The 18,318-nt window shown below is 37.8% G+C and overlaps 1 protein-coding gene across 1 annotated transcript in view; it reads right to left on the reverse strand.

The window, feature by feature from the left end:
* The window catches only part of LOC136825660 (uncharacterized), a 28,347-nt gene extending 10,681 nt beyond the window's left edge, over positions 1-17,666 (reverse strand). The window contains exons 1-5 of the mRNA XM_067082347.1: positions 17,324-17,666; positions 15,480-15,675; positions 10,601-10,760; positions 6,003-6,115; positions 1,995-2,132 (exon numbers count right to left, since the gene is read on the reverse strand). Of these exons, the coding sequence (XP_066938448.1) occupies positions 1,995-2,132; positions 6,003-6,115; positions 10,601-10,760; positions 15,480-15,674 (606 nt within the window). The 5' untranslated portion in view covers position 15,675; positions 17,324-17,666. The remainder of the gene's footprint in view (positions 1-1,994; positions 2,133-6,002; positions 6,116-10,600; positions 10,761-15,479; positions 15,676-17,323) is intronic.
* Between the last annotated feature and the right edge of the window lie 652 nt (positions 17,667-18,318).

Below are 18,318 nucleotides of genomic sequence, written 5' to 3' on the forward strand. Positions count from 1 at the left end.
CGACCATCAACACAGCCTTAGGGCATCTGGTTGGCAAAGGAAGGCCTGTGTTGATGGTCGAAAGAAGTAAGTAGCGAGTGAGTCACCATAGAAGGAAGATCTCTTCCAAAGCTTCCCAATGGCAGCCCTTATCTCTCTCCATTGACAACTGAAATTTAAGCAACCACTGATCTAGCAATAAGGAATGTGATGTTTTGAGTCAATGAGGCCACGGGATCAGAAATTCTTTGTACAAAAAAGGGGTGAAGTGTCAAACCAAAACCTTGTAGTAAGGCCATAAAATGTTGCCAGTAAAAATTTAAACAAGTCATAGTAAGACCCAATCAGGCATCTAAGGATTTCATACCACTTGTGCTAGGATCTTGAGATAAATGAAGAATGGCCCTGAGGAAGACAGTGAGACAATCATGCACTGTCTCCCCACCCCTTCATTAGTTTGGCACACCACAGCCAGAGGGTCAAAGAATTTTACATATTTAGCATTCATTAAGTCACAGTCATCTGATAGAGTTCTGTGGTCAGAGGGTGTGTAGATCTGAATTTCATGGTCTCAAAAATAGATGAGATGCTTGAAATTCAGATGAGTTCTCCCTGGACAGCTCTACTTGCCAAAAAGATAAACCTACAAAAATAGGCAGGAACTTGAACACCTCATTATGTATATAAAATACTAGCATGAAATACTTGCCAGAGCAAACATAACATCCTATGCACTTATTACCATGACCAGAAAGGGGCATAAAAATATAAACAGTACCAGATTCCTTCACAGAGCTTAATCCAATGCACCTTAAGATGGGGTAGGTAAGGCATAATGGACCAGTAACATACAGTATATGGTGAGAATTGTCTTGCAGTCCCTCTTGGATCCTTCTCATGAATTATGGTCCATTCAACACATCCCTGTATCTTAAATGAGATCATTGTTTCTACCTCAAACCTTGCACTGAGGCAGGTTCAAGTCCTTAAGCAGTGCAACCTCCTTAACATCACCAAATAATAGAAATCTTTCTTGGCTCTGTGAAAACGGCTGCTTAGTTTGAGATTCTGACATTATTAATAAATCATCAAACCTTTCTTCATTTAATTAGCTGGTCCACTGGTATAGTGGTTAGTGTCGTGGCATGCCACTTAGATGTCACAGGTTCGCATCTTCCCCAGGGCGATGAAAAATCACTGGCTCTGTATCATGATCAGTCACTGCTGCAGTGTGGGGTCTGTGGTGGAAGGCTGAAGGTTTCATTCTTTGGAAGCTTGAATTTCAAGTCAATAGCCCCTGTGTGCTTGTTGCATGTGAATAGGTTTTCATCTACTGAAATAATAATAATAAAATAATAATAATACTGTAATAATTAGATGAGGTTCAAATTTCACCCGAAATGGTTAAAGGTGACCATTCAACACAGGCTCCTCTAGTCTGGAAGCGATCCAGGCACATGCATGACCCAAGGTTATTTGTAGTTGCAAGGGTCTTGGAGGGGGAGGGGATGGAGGCCAACTAAAGACCTGAATTCTCTGAACTACTTGGAAGGATGACTTTCTTGTGTCTCTAGATCTGAAATACAAGTATTCTCACTTTAAGGATATTCCTCCAGTTCTCTTGGCAGGGCAAGATGTTCCAGTTCAGGAACTGAAGTTTTGGACTAGCCTCAGCACCCCTGGTTTTTACATGAGTGATGACCAAAGTGCCATTCTTGGTCAGCAGGCAGGAATCGGCTAGATAAGATGTTTGGACGACTGACCAGTCATAGCATCCTCATCCATAGAGTTTCATATTCACATCGGTGATCTCATCAACTTGTGCCATAAGCTGGGTTTAATCATCATTTGGGGAAAGTCAGACTTGTTGCCAGCAAAACCTCTAGGAATGGACATAAACATAGTGACCTTCACTGTCTGTCCCATAGTGGAGAGAGTGCAATTATATAAATGACAGGTTTGTATAATAAATAAAAATAAATTTGTCACCAGTGGTACATAAATCTACATTATACCTTCTCTAGCATAAGCTGTCCTTCTTCATCTGGAACAATGGGTGAATCATGATATGTCAGCAGCCAACAGATGACCCACAATACACCCGACACTCCAAATAATACAAAAGATACTTTCCAGTCCATGTGTGGTACAAACTGAAATATGTGAGATCAACGTTAAAGATGAAGTTCTTCGTAAAAGTAGTACCTGAGTTCATTAAAAAAAAATTCAATAACATGATTGAATACATCAAGTTTCTTTCCATGGGAAAATTATTTCCAGTAGAAGTACAATAGTTTTCAATGGGAATTACTGGGTGTTGGACCATCAGAAATGGTAATCTGACAATGGTCCTTCAAAAATATTCTTTAAAACAGAATAAATCATATTTACCATAAACTAAACTTACCATTATGCTTTTCAGGTTACTCTAATCTTATATTAACATTGAAATTATCATAGTACGGTATTGAATCTTGTTTAATTAAGTATTTATTAAAAAAAAACTTACAATATAGAATTTATGAAGTGTTTTTTATCTGGCTGGACTAAGGAACTGTCTAAAAAATTGTCTACAATTCATGTCTAGAAAACCTGTTTTTTCTTGTTTCTTTATATTGCAGTATTGTAACAGAAAATTTACAATCATTTATCACTCTTCAATGCAAAAATCTAAGTAATATGTACTACTTACAAAAAATGTGAAATTTTTCACACAAATTTATCATTTATAATAGCCCAAAAGCATGGCAAACATTTTTTCACAGACATTCAGTCCCTGTAAAGCAAATAGCAAGTGGGTGTAAGCATACCCCAGTTTAGATCACCGAGGGTTCTGCAGCCAGCTACAGTGGAACTTTAGTTTACATATACTGCCCTACTTATGAACGAGTTATGTTCCAGACGGCCATTGTATGTTGAATTGTTTGTAAGTTGGTGACTGTACTCTTCATGCCTATTTAAGTACAGTATAAGGCCAACACAGTACTGTATATTTTTTTCATCCTAAAACACAATACAGTAAACCCTCCGTATTCATGGTCTCACTATTCGCGGACTTACCTATTCGCAGATTTCTCTGTAGAACGTATATACACATTATTCATGGAAAATTCGCCCATTCGTGATATTTTTCACAGAGAAATAGTCACTAATTACTATATTTTCATGACTAAGTGCACTTTTTGTGATAAAACTATTAAAATACTCAAGTATTAGCATTTTTCGAGGGTTTTTTGTTTAAACTATCAAAATGGGCAGTTCTAAGTGTTTTTAGAGGGGTTTTAAGTATTCGCGGATTTTAGCTATTCGCTGGGGGGTGCGGTACGCATCCCCCACGAATACGGGGGTTTACTGTACACTACATACAGTATAGTATGTACAGAATAGGCGCGCAAAACAAAATTTGACCTTACAGGTGGCAAAGGGGAGAGCTCTGAACACAATTTTAATTTGGGATCCTGTTTGTTTGTATCTGAACGACTGTAAGCTGAATGTTCGTAACTCGTAAGTATGGTGGTGTCTGTAATAGACAGTTGGCAGATCTACCCCTCCTGTTCAGCAATCAAATCCATGAAGTAACAAAGATTGGCATATAGCCAACACAATACAGTAACCAGTTAATCGTGCGTTTTCTACGGAACTTATCTCCAAATATATTGCGGAAAATTCACTAACTAGCGAATTTTTTTGTAGAGCAATATTCACTGATTACTGTATCCTCATTTAATTTTCATGACTAAATACAATTTTTATGATAAAAAATGATTTACTAATTTTCAAATATTATTAATAATGTAAACAGCAAAATATCAATAAAATGCTAAATTAAAATCCCGCAAAATCACAAGCTTACCAATGTACATAAACACCTCAGTTCAACCTCTCTCTCTCTCTCTGTCTCTCACAGTATATACAGGCAGTCCCCGGTTTACGACGGATCCGGCTTACGACGTTCCGACGTTACGACGCTTTTCAGATATATTCATCAGAAATTATTTCCCGGGGTTACGACGCGTCGTACGCCAATCCGACGGAAGAAATATGGCTCAAAACAGCAGAATAATAAAAATTTGGAAGGTTTTTTGATGAGAAACTCAATAAAAATGCAGTTTACATCGTTTTCAATACACCCAGAGCATTAAAAGTCAGGTTTTCTTAGGATTTTTGACAATTTTTGACGATTTTTCGGTTTACAACGATTTTTGGCTTACGATGCGGCTTAAGAACGGAACCCCTGTCGTAAACCAGGGACTGCCTGTATATCCTTTAATGAAACAACAACAAAATATCAATAAAATGTTATTTCACTTACAGAATCCATTTATACTGTACTATACTGATCTATTACCATCATATGTATAAAAAGAAAACACGATCGTCCCGACACTGTAATTGTTTCTACTGGAGATATATTTGCCATATTCTTTCCTTTCTCTGATTTACTGAACCATAATTCATTACAAGTTAGGTTGATTCTATGCTTATCACACATAACAGTACATAAGGGAATATTTTATCATTGTTGATCTTTCATCTCTAATCCAGTAAAAATATTTAAAATCTGAATTTCATACATAAGCAACACAAGGTAATAATACTCTCCTCCTCAGCTGCTAGTTTAACTCTCTCTCTCTCTTAAAGAAATATGAATTACTGTACCATAAACTTTTATGTACAAAATTAAAAATAATAATTCCATTACTACACTCGTTTCTTTTAGCAACTAAAAAATTATTTTCCTAATAATTCTTTCGGTAGTAGTTTCAACAGCTGATTCTCAGAACATAAACATTACAAATGTCCGGACGATCGGTTTTTTATACATATTACGATGATAACAGACCATTATAATATGTAAGACGTATAAATGGATTCTGTAAGTGAAATAACATTTTACTGACATTTTGCTGTTTACATTAATATTAATATTTGAAAATTAGTAAATCATTGTAACGTGCATACACAAGAGAATATTCTATCACTGTTGACTGCATTTATAATTTGGTATTTTTTTCAATGCATATTTAAATATTTAAGTACTGTACTGTACAGCAGTTAACTCTACAGTACTTGTGAATTCCCAATGTTTTCCCTACCTATCTACTTGTGAATTCCCGATGTTTGTTGTAAACTTCCATGCCATCCAGTCGGAAGGTATCCACTTTAAACTTTCATTACCTACCTTTGAAACACCCATCACCAATTCTCCAAGAATGAAGTACCTCTGTGTTTAATCCTTTCCTTTTCAAAGCCCTTGTCTTCAATTTAAAGATGAAATTTTATTATCACAAAGTTATAAGTTTGGGATGAGAATACTTCAGCCTAATTTAAAGATGACTTAACAGTCGACCAAGTCTAGCATACAAGTTGATGCTAATCCACTTCTCCTGTTCCCACCCCATTACCATTACTCAGTATTAGCTATGGGATTTCCAGATAAGAAACTGGATCTGAATCAACTTCCAACTTTCTTAGCATAAAGACATCTTTAAAAATGGCCATTCCAAAAGTTTTTGATTATTTCTTGATTATACAACATGACAAATTCTGGTACAGCATCCTTTTACCTGACAACCATACCAATGGAGGAGTTGATCTCCCCTCGAATAAAGTTAGCATCTAAGTAAATATCTGGCCATTGTTGAGACCATGGTTCATTGCAAGTACCCAAATAAGAGAATTTTAAATAAAAAATGTTTTGAAGTACAATTCACTGCCTGAGATCAAGGTCCAACATCTCTCCTCCAACTGGGTGCAAATGCATCCCTCTAAGATCAAAACTTATATTAAAAAGGAAGGTGGAAGGTAGGGATATCTCTTATTAATTTTTTGCTTGCCATCCTTTCCTACCTAAATAATGTTTCTAGTTTAAAAAATCGTTTGAATCTATGAAATGTAACAAGTTTTACAACATGCTGATGGTCCATTCTCTAGAAATAAGTGTCTTTTAGTACGTACATCACATGATATGCAACACAAAATACCACATACAAGAAATAACCAACTGCCACATTGCAACTAACCAGAGAAGCAAATGTCTGCCCAATCGATCCGGCTGCAACCATATATCCAAAAGCCCTACTTCTTTCCTCTGCTGGTATATGCTGCGCAAACAGTTGAAAAATGGTTGGCAACCCTATAAAATAAAAAAACAAAATTAAATTGTTTCAAAGTAAATTAAAACTGCTGTCTTTCAGCAATGAAAAAAAAAAATACATTACAACTAATTATTTAAAAATTTCAACCAGCAAAGACCCCACTGAAGAGCACTTTGCGGAAACTGACTCTGATTCAAAGCTTGAATGAATGACCTTGGTTTAAGCTGGTTCTTTATGCAACTTGATGGTGACAAAAATGGCAAATCTGGAAAAAAGTATATCATGCTCAAAGTGGTGTTTCCTTTCTCCCAACAATGGTAATTGTGATCAAGACCATCACCTGGATATAAACTGCTCTGCCTTGTTCCATTAGCTCTGTTAAAACAGGGAACTTTCGTTAACGGCTTTCACGTCTGTACGCTACAAACTACAGTAGTATGTGCTTCTCACTTTGCAGGGAATTAGCATCCTAGATTTCTTCACTCACCCTTATCTGGATTTCATCATTATGCATTGGCCCATGACTCTATTAATCCAGATAATATACAGGTTACTGTATGAATGTATGTATGTACAGTAACCCCTCAATTATCCGGAAATGCCATTATCTGGAACTCTACATGATCCGACACACCCAGACTAGGGATTAAGGCCCCAAAGATATACGATATACAGTAAACGTCCCCCTTATTCGTGGGGGATGTGTACCACACCCCCCCCATCAATAGCTGAAACCCGTGAAGACTTAGAACCCTTCTAAAAAAACACTTAGAACTGCCTATTTTGATAATGCGTATATATGTTCCATAGAGAAATCCGCGAATAGGTGAGTCTGTGAATCGTGAGGCCGCAAATACGGGGGGATTACTGTACTGTATATAAATTTTTTAAAATTTGAAAATCTCCCTGCAATGGTTGGCAGTGCTGTGTGGCCTCAGGAGGCCATGACAAGTGTCCATAGTGGGAGGGGTTGGGGGTCGGATGGCTTGGAGTAATCGGAGAGGAGGGGCAGTAAGGCTGGGTAGAGGAAGGCTCCGAGGTGTTGTTTTGGAAGATGGGTGGCGCTGTGGAGCTGGGAGGGGGTGGGGGATGAAGTGGGCTAGGCAGACCCGATTTGATAAGAGCTTGCTTGGCTTCATGTTTATGATATAGTAATTCACATTTTGCTAAAGGATACAACAATACTGAGAGAGAGAGAGAGAGAGAGAGAGAGAGAGAGAGAGAGAGAGAGAGAGAGAGAGAGAGAGAGAGAGAGAGAGAGAGAGAGAGAGAGAAACAAAAACCGAGGTATGTTTACAGCAGAGTCTAAGTACAGTAACATACATACACTCCTTCCCTTTTTATTTATATTCTACGTTACATTATTCTCATTTATGTTTTTACTGCATTTTCTTATTTTTTCTTCTTTCAAACCAAAAGATATGTACAATTATGTGCAGAGAGAGAGAGAGAGAGAGAGAGAGAGAGAGAGAGAGAGAGAGAGAGAGAGAGAGAGAGAGAGAGAGAGAGAGAGAGAGAGAACTGAAGTACGTTTACATTAAATGTCAAACACACTCTTACACTATTTTGTTCATATTTTATGCTACAGTATTCTTGTTTATATTTTTACTGTATTTTCTAATTTGTTAAAGTTTTACAGACCAAAAAGTACATGGAATCGTGTGTGCATATGTATGTATAAACTTATTCCATGCCATCAGTGAATTTGGTACAGCCTATTTGGTTTTGTCTTGCCTACATATGAAATTTGCATTTTAAATATTTTTACGGTGATAAGGGATGAAAGATCAACAGTGATGAAATATTCCCTTGTGCACTGTTCTGATATGTTTGATAATCATACTTAGATTCAATTAACTTGTGACAAAAATGGTACAGCAAATCAAGCAAACCAAACGAAATGCTAACACGTATGCAAGCACACATTTCATGGCACTGTGAACTTCCTGGAGTTTTAGTTTCATATTTATATGTTTATGTTACAGTAATTCATATTTCATTAAAGAATATGTACAGTACTGAGAGAGAGAGAGAAAAAAGTAAATATAGCTTAGTTTTACCAGACCACTGAGCTGATTAACAGCTCTCCTAGGGCTGGCCCGAAGGATTACACTTATTTTACGTGGCTAAGAACCAATTGGTTACTCAGCAACGGGACCTACAGCTTATTGTGGAATCCGAACCACATTATAGCGAGAAATGAATTTCTATCACCAGAAATAAATTCCTCTAACTCTTCATCAGCCGGCGGCGGGAATCGAACTCCGGCCTATCGAATGACGGTCTGAAGCTCAACCAACTCGGCCAACAAAGGGCTGAGAGAGAGAGAGAGAGAGAGAGAGAGAGAGAGAGAGAGAGAGAGAGAGAACTGAAGTACAGTATGCTGACATGGGTAAACAAACAAATCGGGAAAGAGCTGTTTTGTAATTTTCAGGGATTTTACTTCAACATAAAATATGTTAGTTTACCTATGTATACCCATTTTACATTTATGTACAAAAATAAAAATAATAATTCCATTAATACATTTGTTTCTTTCAGCAAGTAAAAAATTATTTTCTTAATTCTTTTAGTAGTAGGCTCAATCAGTTGATTCTGAGGACATAAACAGTACAGATGGCGGGACGACCATTTTTTAATATATATTACAATGATAATATATCAATATAATAATACAGTATAAACGGATTATGTAAGTAAAATAAGTTTCACTACCATTACCTTTATCCTAAATACAGTACAGCTATAAGCCTATTTGACTTTTGCAAATGAATACTATGAGTGTAACACCTGCGTTAACCTATGCCTATAGTTTACACACAGCCCACACTATTTTTAACTTGTGTATGGTAAAACAATATGATAACAACTGATACGGAAGTTGCCATATAAAAATACATTAGTGGTCATAAAACCATGGTAGGCTGTGGGTAAACACAGGTAGGCTACCTACCTACTGAACTGTGTCATTTACTGGGGAGAGAAAAAGATGGGTTGCATTTTTCTTTTCAAAGTGTATTTCTGCGGTATATTTTGTTACAAATTGGGAAAAACGGTACCCCGAACTTAAGCGAGGTTAGGTTCCAGAACCCCTCGTGCAAGGTGAATTTTCAAGTAAGTTTGGCCCATTCTCTGTTACAATGAAGGAAGTTGCCGATGCCACAAAACTAGCAGACACCCTAAAGAGAAATTCAGTGCTCAACCTCACCACATTGCACAGCCAGCAGGAGATCTTGCAATTTTTTCATATCCTATATCAACAGCAAGAAAGACATTCTAAACTACCATATATACAAAAGCAATGAACCCTGGCCTTTGAATGCACCAAGAGAATAACCAGACGCCTACAAATAGTCAAAAGTGAGCGCATATGTCTAAAGGGAATTCACTCACTGAATGCCAAGGAGAGACATAAACAATGAACTTGAACAGCATTCAAGGAGAGACATAAACAATGAACTTGAACAAACTGTCAATTAACAAATAACAGATATGCAGTTTACCAAACTACGATGACGATGACAGAACCTGGTTGTCTAACATCACATGCATTGTGGATCAGGACAAACACAGGAAAGTCAGACACCACAAGGAATCCCTCTCTGAAATGTAACCCCAAGAGCCCCTTTACAGAAGATATGCCTCAGGATCTCAAGTGCCCAGAGATGTGCAAATCTCACACAAAAATCTGCATCAGGCTCATTGCAATGTCCCATCAGAGATACTGTAAAGAAAGGGTTGGTGTCTTCCAGAGACTACTTTTCTGCACTTCTTTGTAGTTTACTTCATCACTATGAACAGCAATGTATTCAGGGCTTATCCTCGATGGAAAACAGCATTCTTCTCAAGTTATTCCGCTTCACTTGTCGCTGTCTTCTCATTAGATCCAGTACTTTAGTAGACTAACATCATTAGCTTAATGAATCTTCCCAGTACCCTCAGACCTTGAAATTCCCCATCTAATTTCTTATTTGTGTACCCTATCCACTGCCCCACCAATATCCACAAATGCAAGGTATAGTCACTTCCCCTTAGCATAGGACTTTTCTGTAGTTTGATTGATTTTTCTCCCTATAAAGGGTGCCACTTACTGTATGCCTTGCAGAGCACACTGAAGATGGTACTAAAGATACTTTGAAGCATACCTTTAGCCTCAATTGTGTTGCTTTCAGCCCTTTACTTTTCATCTATTCTCTTTGGTTTCTTCTTGATTTAGCTGTTTAAATTTATTAATGCAGTGAAGATCCTTCTAGTGAGCCCTATATGAGTCTCGAAATTACCAATTGGCCTTGTCAAACATATATAGTGACAATTAGAAAAAATTGTAATCAAGCAAAACTGACTAAAATTCTTTCCCATCTTTCATCCAACGCTTTAATAGCATGTTAAATTCTCTACAATTTTCACATAGATTTTATCCCCTTTCACCTGTATATAGTATATCAATAATTCAGAAAATTAAATCAGTTTTCAAAAAGTCTCAGGGTTTTCAAAACAGTATTTTCTCTTCCTACAGTACTCACCAAGGCCTTCTCCAACTCCCAAAACCACACGAAAAAAGATCAGAGCAGGAAGGTACCACGCCACAAATGGTGTAACAATCGTTGATAATGACCAAAGCAGCACGGCACAGCAGAGCACTCTTCGGCCGCCATACCTGTTTACAGCATTTGCTCCCATTATCTGAAAGTATACAATTACCAGGTCTATTCAGTCATCAAATCTATTCAAATTTAGACAGCAAAAAAAGAGCATATCATACTTTCACAGCCTACACTTCCAGAAAATTTAAAATTAGGTTTTTATAACAAAATATATTTTTTCATAGTGCTACTCCATTAATCATACAGAACCCGCATCACAAACTTGTATTATGTCTAAGATCAATAAAGCAGAGTAGTTGAAGCAAAAGCTCATACGCACACTTTCAACATGTATAGTAAATGGTATTTATCCTCCTCACTGTTTCATGTTGAATGGATGTGACAAAAAAGAAATATGGGATGGGAGGCATCTCATGTATGATTAAGGGGTTCGTATTAAAATCACAGCCGAGGAGAAGAGGCCTAGCTTTTGTAACTCTCTGATGAATCCAGTCAAGTTCTATGCTTAGGGACAGTATACATCAAGAACCAAGCTTTAAATGGTAATTCATATAGAATCATGAGAGGCTGAATATCTTGAGAATAACTGTAAAAAGTTGAACATCCTGAGAATAAGGATAAAAGTTCGTACTTGGTGTTATGCTTAACTACATTAAAAATGGCTGATACTTGACAATTCTTCTCGAAGGCTAAGGAAGTTGAGACAGTCCTGAACTCATACAGTCATTCCTACTGATTAGCCTTGTCTTCAGAAGCCCCTCAAACGCTTGATCTGCTACAGCCAGGTGTGTGAGGAAGTAAATACTGTATTAATATGTACTTGAAGTTATAATCATCAAAATAATAATACAGACAACTGTAATGCTTAAATATAGATTAAATCATTGCTGTTAACTAGTGAAGAAGCCAAGAGAGGAGCTAGAGGGTAGTTCAGTGGTGTGTTTATGTCACTTTTCCACTTTCTGGCACTATATTTTATATTCAAGGATACTGAAATTTTTTGCATTTTGCTCTAATATCTTTTTGAAGAATTATGCGTTTGTAAAAATATATTTCCTGTATGTTACATGTTTTGCCTCCTGTTTGAGGTTGAAGATGTCTTTGTGCATGTGTTCTACACCAAGTCAGGCGTGGTTGATCTTGATTACTTATCACTCTACTTCCCAACCTCATAAGAGACAGATGTCTCTGAAACCTCTGTAGCTTGGTTAAATATAATAATTAAGAGATATACGAAATTTTAATGAAATATCAAGTTACTATTGAATTGGTGGCAGCAAGAATACCACCCTTCGATGAAGATGTCACACCAGCTAATAAGGGATTCAGAGCCGATGAAACGCGGTTTTTTGGCGACACATTTTTATCAAAGCATTGGATAAAGGTGAAAGTTGGCAAGTGTATATTTTATAACCCTATCTAATTTTAGCAAGTATTATTTAGTATCTAAGTTCAATAGTTCTGATAGCATCAGAGTAAAAGTGTGTTAGAGCCGTCAAAATTGGAGGCAAGAGTTTTGAACACAACAGTGATGTTAACTCCACCCACAGTGAAGAGAAATTTGCATATAAGGAAAATGTTTCTTCACTGTGGCTCTGCCCACTTGTCATTGACATATTCACCGATTGATATTGGTACCCATCCTGGGCTTCAGCGATATCAGTGATGGCGAGCAGGATTTGTCATCCCCTTGACTGCATTATCATTCTGAATAATCTTATTATTGTTTTGTGGAGGTTTCATCGCAACTTGCACAGCAGTTGTTGGGACTAAGTTGTTAGCTTGGAATTCTTCCATTTTCTTGATATTTGTATTGTTTCTATTTTACAAATAATTCAATGTACAGTATGTAATTTACTCACATAATGAACCTGTCTATAGCTCATTTGTTAGATCTACATCTATTCAGGGCGGGAACACAAGAGGACAACCAGTTTTGTTTTACCTCAGGTTTCAACACTATAGCCTTCTATTTTCAGCAAGTCAGGAGAGGCCACTAGAAGAAGAATTCAAATGAAAAGTAATGATACCTCATTTCCCTCAATTGTTAGAGGTGTAAAGGTCAACGCCATTGTTTTATTTCAATTAATGTAACCCATTGCTATGTTTTTTTATTTATATCATACAGCACCCTATACAGTGCTCGTATACTTGCTGCAAATAAAAGGTAATGGTAGGAGCCAAGACTTTGAGGGAAAGCTATTATTTACCTACTTAATATCAATCAAATGTAACACGATTTATATTGATATGCATGGAAAGGAAAATATATTGAAATCAGTCTGAATGCAAAACAAATTGTTATAATCATGTGTTTTAATAAATATGTTTTAGATGTACAAATAAAATGTCTAACACTATACATAATATATTTACAAAATATATTCATCACCACTCTTGAGGAAGAGGTCATCATCCCCTTTCTCATTGTTGTTAGCGGTGTCAATGATGACTGCTTCCACGCTCTCATGGATATTGTCCGACTTCCAGTACTCCTCCTCAAAATGAGGGGATTGTCTAACAGTTCCTGCCCACACTACTGGGGTAGCCAAGTAACTATTACCCACTATAGAAACAATTACCAATTCATGCTATAGTAAATCTTGCCATGGGTCTTCTTACTTGTATACAAAGTGGCAAGCCGTAGCACAAACGCAGTCTTGCAACCACGGGGACAATACCATATCCTGCTGGCCATTATTGAATCTGTTGAAGCCTAGACTTTGTAAGAATATCCATTCACCGCCTACCTGGTGGATGGACGGAGCCTCATGAGTCATATAATGAAGGGTACACTATTGGTTTCCTCAGATCACTGCACTCACAAAAAAATCACAGTAATCTCCTGGAAATGCCTCACCAACCTGACCTGCACAGGTTCTGTAAAAGGACCCTCAGGTTCTAGAAGGTCCCTCACACAATGAGAAGGCTTCTCCCCTAAGAGGAGGCAATGAACACACCTGCCCATACCAGTGACCACTCTGGAGATTATAGACAAGAACAACCGAACCTGCTCGTGTCAATTTTAGAGCTACAACACATGCCAAAGTTACTACTAGAAAGAATGAGCACAACCCAAGCCATAGTCAATGGACCCTGACACTTCCCTGTTACCGGTCAAAACTGAACTAGTGGAAGGTTTAGCAGAATGGCCACAAATGCTATCATGCATGCCACACATCAGAGCAGACAGATGAGCTATGGGTGCTCTGGATGGGAGCATAATCGCATGCATGACAGTTTCCACAGTACTAGGAAGTACTGTGCCATGGTGATTTATCACATGTGAACCCATGATCCCTACAAACAAGTCCTGGAGAACACAGAGGACAGTGACAACTCTCCCATCGCAGCTCCAAAGTATGAGCTGCAAGACAAGAGTTTCAGGTAATCCTCCTCTCCTAAGCAGAGCAGAAAGATAGGTTAGGAGCACAATCAAGGACACCAGTGCCAACCCTACTTATGGCAGATGCCCCGCACACAGGGGAGTTGACACTGCCACATCCACTCACACAAAGACTTCTTACCATTCTTTTATGAGAGGCATTCCAAGATTTCTTCCTAAAAGAAGATAAGGAGGACGAAGTAGAAATGTGCTTCTATCTCTTCACCTCATTTTGGCTCTGATCTCATTCCTCTCTCCAGTGATGGCAGGGTTTGTGGCTGAGGCAAGCAGGCAGAAGACAAAGATCTGGAGTACCAACTACAGAAAAAACCACAGGGCTTATCCTACAGGAATGATAATACAGAAAGATCAACAGGGTTGACTTCCTTACCACAGGAGCAGCAACAGGATCATCATTACTAGGCTCTTTAGACAAAGCTGTGTGGTTCAGGAATGCAGCAACAAGATCAACATTACTAGGCTCCTTAGCCAAAGCTGAGTGGTCCAGGAATGCAAAGAATGATGGGTCACCCAGAATACACAGGGTAACCTACAATGTACTTTACCATCATGCCCAGAGCAGCTCACAAGGCAGGAGCAGGTGATGGACCATGAGCACAAATATGGGTCTCACTAGGGGAGGGAGGTGCACTTAAACCAGAGCCATTGCAGTCATACCCACAAGTATACGCCACTGCAGACTGAGCAAGGTGAGAAGAAGCATGAAGGACAGAGGATGAGGCATGGAGGATTTGGTTCTCCCTCATTATTCCCACATCACATCCAAAACAAAGGAGACCAGCCAATACTCCCAGCAGGAAGAATCAAGATTGCAGACCCTACCTCTGCAAAAGGAACAGGAACATGAGGATCCATAGAGTATGAGGACATGAAGTGAACACACTACACACCAACGCATACACGCTCGTGTTCTACACATCTATGCTGTTCAATAAAAACTTTCCCTTTTTCTTGAAGAGCATCCATCCCTAACACAAAAATCAAAGCACTCAGTTCATCAACAAATACAACTTATATAGCTCAAACATCACACATCAGTATACAGTGACAATATGTCTGCACAGGAAATGGTAAAAGAAAAAGTGCAGGGTTTCTGACAAGTTGGGGGGCAGTACTGTCACTCACCCACCTACCAACAATGAACCACCTTGTTACCAAGCTCCAACAACTGTTTCCACTTTGTGCCATGAATACTCCAATATAAAAGGTCATGTGTTTACACTCATAAGAACAAAAAGGTATACTGGGGTGAAACTAAATAATTTGGCTATAGAAAAAATTTTCCAGCAATATAACTTATAATTATTGAGGTTTTAGTGTATCCTATGTATAAAATTAGTTGGATCTAGTAATGAGATTTTCTCCTGCAATGAAGATTAATAAGATTATTACCTGGCTTGTGAAGTAGCCGAAAGCAAATGCAGAAAGTATCCATCCTTGAAGGTAGAGACTCCACTTGTATTCAATGGTCATTGGAACTATTGCCAATGGCATCAATACTCGATCAATTGCATTTATGAAATTTGCACTGGAACACAAAAATACAATCTTTGATTTGTAACCAAATGAGCGCCACTGAAGTTTCATCCTGAAAAATAAAAATCTTGTAAGGTTTTTATATGTGAATACCTCATGATGCATTTATCAACAAGGGTCAGGGCAAGTACAAAAGCCAAAAAAGGTATTACTTAATGGGAGTTGCCACAGGTAATTAATGAGCAAGACTGGGCTGTCTCAGGTAAAGGGGACTGCTGTACTGCCTTACCCACAGCTAGTAAATCACTTTTCTACCATCATATAAAGGTTACAAGAAGGGTACAACCTGAAGAAACATGAAATTCTTGAAATATAGTAAAACGGTTCATATTAGTATTGTAAAAGTAAAAAATGTTTTACTGAGCCTTTGTTATCTTGTCACTATTTCAAACAAAATGCCAAACATCAGGTCAAGAGGTGGGGACTGAAGTGTAAAATAGGACATTCTAAGAGTAATTTGTGTCTTTCCTAATATTCAAACTTACTGACAAGGTAGTTTCATATACTGTATGTAACTTACCAAGTAATTACATAGCTATACATTCTACGCGATTGGCAGTTAAAAATTTGAAGTTCGCCATTAAACTCTTGAGAGTTTAATGGCCGTTTCTAGCCTACGCTAAAAGTAATTCCTAATGTAAAGGACCGACGGTTTGTATATCGTGTCGGAACAATCCAAAATTATTACTTAAAACACCATTATATTTGACAAAACTTACACTGTGTATGTGATATATATATTACACTGTATGTAATATATATTAATATATAAAAAAAAGATAGGAAAATGTTCAAAGCAAAAGCGTTGAAATTTGTCTCAGGAATCTGGTTTGCTCCAGCAACAAGTATTTTCAAATAAATTATAATGAACACGTAATACACTTACTCAATTTATAATCTTATTCTGATGTTTATCTACCTAGTGATTTAAATATTATCTAGCGAAGTGGCGTCCCGAAAAATTCGCTAGAGTTCTCCGTCCAATCCCCATAGGCGCCAGCGTTTACCACCGATATCAAGGAAACAGTGTCAACGTCTATGGGTACAAATATTTTGTAGATTTAACGCAGGAAATGGGCAGTTTGTTTACACAAGATACTTGGTGAATATCGAGATGGCGTCACTCGTCCACTTTTAAAGTGTTTCGAGTAAAAGATTCGAGAGCGTTATGACGGTAAGTTAGCACCGAGCACGGCTAAATCTTAACGAACCTCCGTTTAAACGGAAATATGCCATTATTTCGAAATTCAGGAGAAAGCTGTTACTCTGATAGGAACGTAGAGGTCTCAGCGTGTTGTGTAGAGGGGGGAACAAGTCTCGCCGATGCTGATGGGGGCACGTTCGTATGCATTTTCTGGAAGTGTTTTCGGGGAGTGTCGTAAGAGTTAACCCTAGTCGGTAGGTGACTTCATACTTACCACCTTGTTTAAGGTTAAATGGCAGGTCTCCTGCCACGCTGAAGCTATCTTCCCCATGTAGAGACCGACTGTATATTGTATAGGTTTAGGAGCAATCATATTTTAAAATTCAGACCACGATTGTGGTTTCGGTTAAATATTTACCAAAAGGCGGCCAACGACATTCATTCGACAGTCTATCTGGCCTGAAGCTATCAAGGCTGGCTAAACGTACGGTGGCAAACTTTCCACTTTTTCACTAAATATAATAAGATGTCCGGCGTTCTTCTGGAGTATGCTTACCTCACGAATAAACATTCCACTATACATGAACAGTTATCAAATCAATAGTTGGTGAAACGATCAGGCTGGAAATTCTTGACAGATTCTCTTCTGGACGTCACACGTCAACGAGAAATACAGTGTGTTCGAATGCTGCGCCGCGATCGTGTCAATATGTTGCTCAACACTTTTACAACCACACTTATATCTTTCCTATTAATACGGATTCATATCTAATTGGATTATATTTAAGTTTCCATGCATACGTACAATGGCAAGCGATGCAGCCGTACACTCGATAAATTATCGGCAGTTAATTTCATTTCACACCATTCGAACACTGGAAAAAATGTAAACAAACAACATGGGTGATAGACTGTTGGTGCTACGTTGCTGTCAGTGTACGCCATATTAGCCCTCCTATTTCTGATTTCTACTTATCTCAGCAGAGTACTTTTAAATTACGTTCAAACTTGAAAATAAACCGAATTTAATTCTTAAACGACTTTGAAATTAAGTATTGAAAAAATAGTTAAAAAATTCTCACCAAAGACTAAGAAAATATGGAAACCAATGATAAGTAAAATTTGAGAAAATGAGAAAATTGGTGACAACGTGAGTTAAAAAAGTGACGGCTCATATTTCCCATCACTTTTTTTCTTATTTGAATGACATGCATTAAAAAATTACGCTCATCTTTAATTTAACTGTTTATTTTCTCATTATTTCAGCCCATTGTACTTTGGTGGCTCACTGGAGATCACCTGCATATTTCAGTTTAGCATGCCTTGTCGAAGTTTTGGTATGCACAGTTGCGTTGGTCATTCTGCTATTTTATTACATTTTTTTTAAAATGCCTCGTATTTTTCTGGAATGTCCCCTGGATTTTTACCTTCCTCTGATATCCTTTGTGTTGTACATCTTGGCTACTGTTGTGAAAAGTTACACCTTTCACCACCTTGCTCGGCCCCTGGGCGCCAAAAACCACATGTCTTTCTAGTTACGAACATACCTCT

This window comes from Macrobrachium rosenbergii, chromosome 39 (assembly GCF_040412425.1).
Source record: "Macrobrachium rosenbergii isolate ZJJX-2024 chromosome 39, ASM4041242v1, whole genome shotgun sequence".
In the NCBI taxonomy this organism is placed as follows: Eukaryota; Metazoa; Arthropoda; class Malacostraca; order Decapoda; family Palaemonidae; genus Macrobrachium; species Macrobrachium rosenbergii.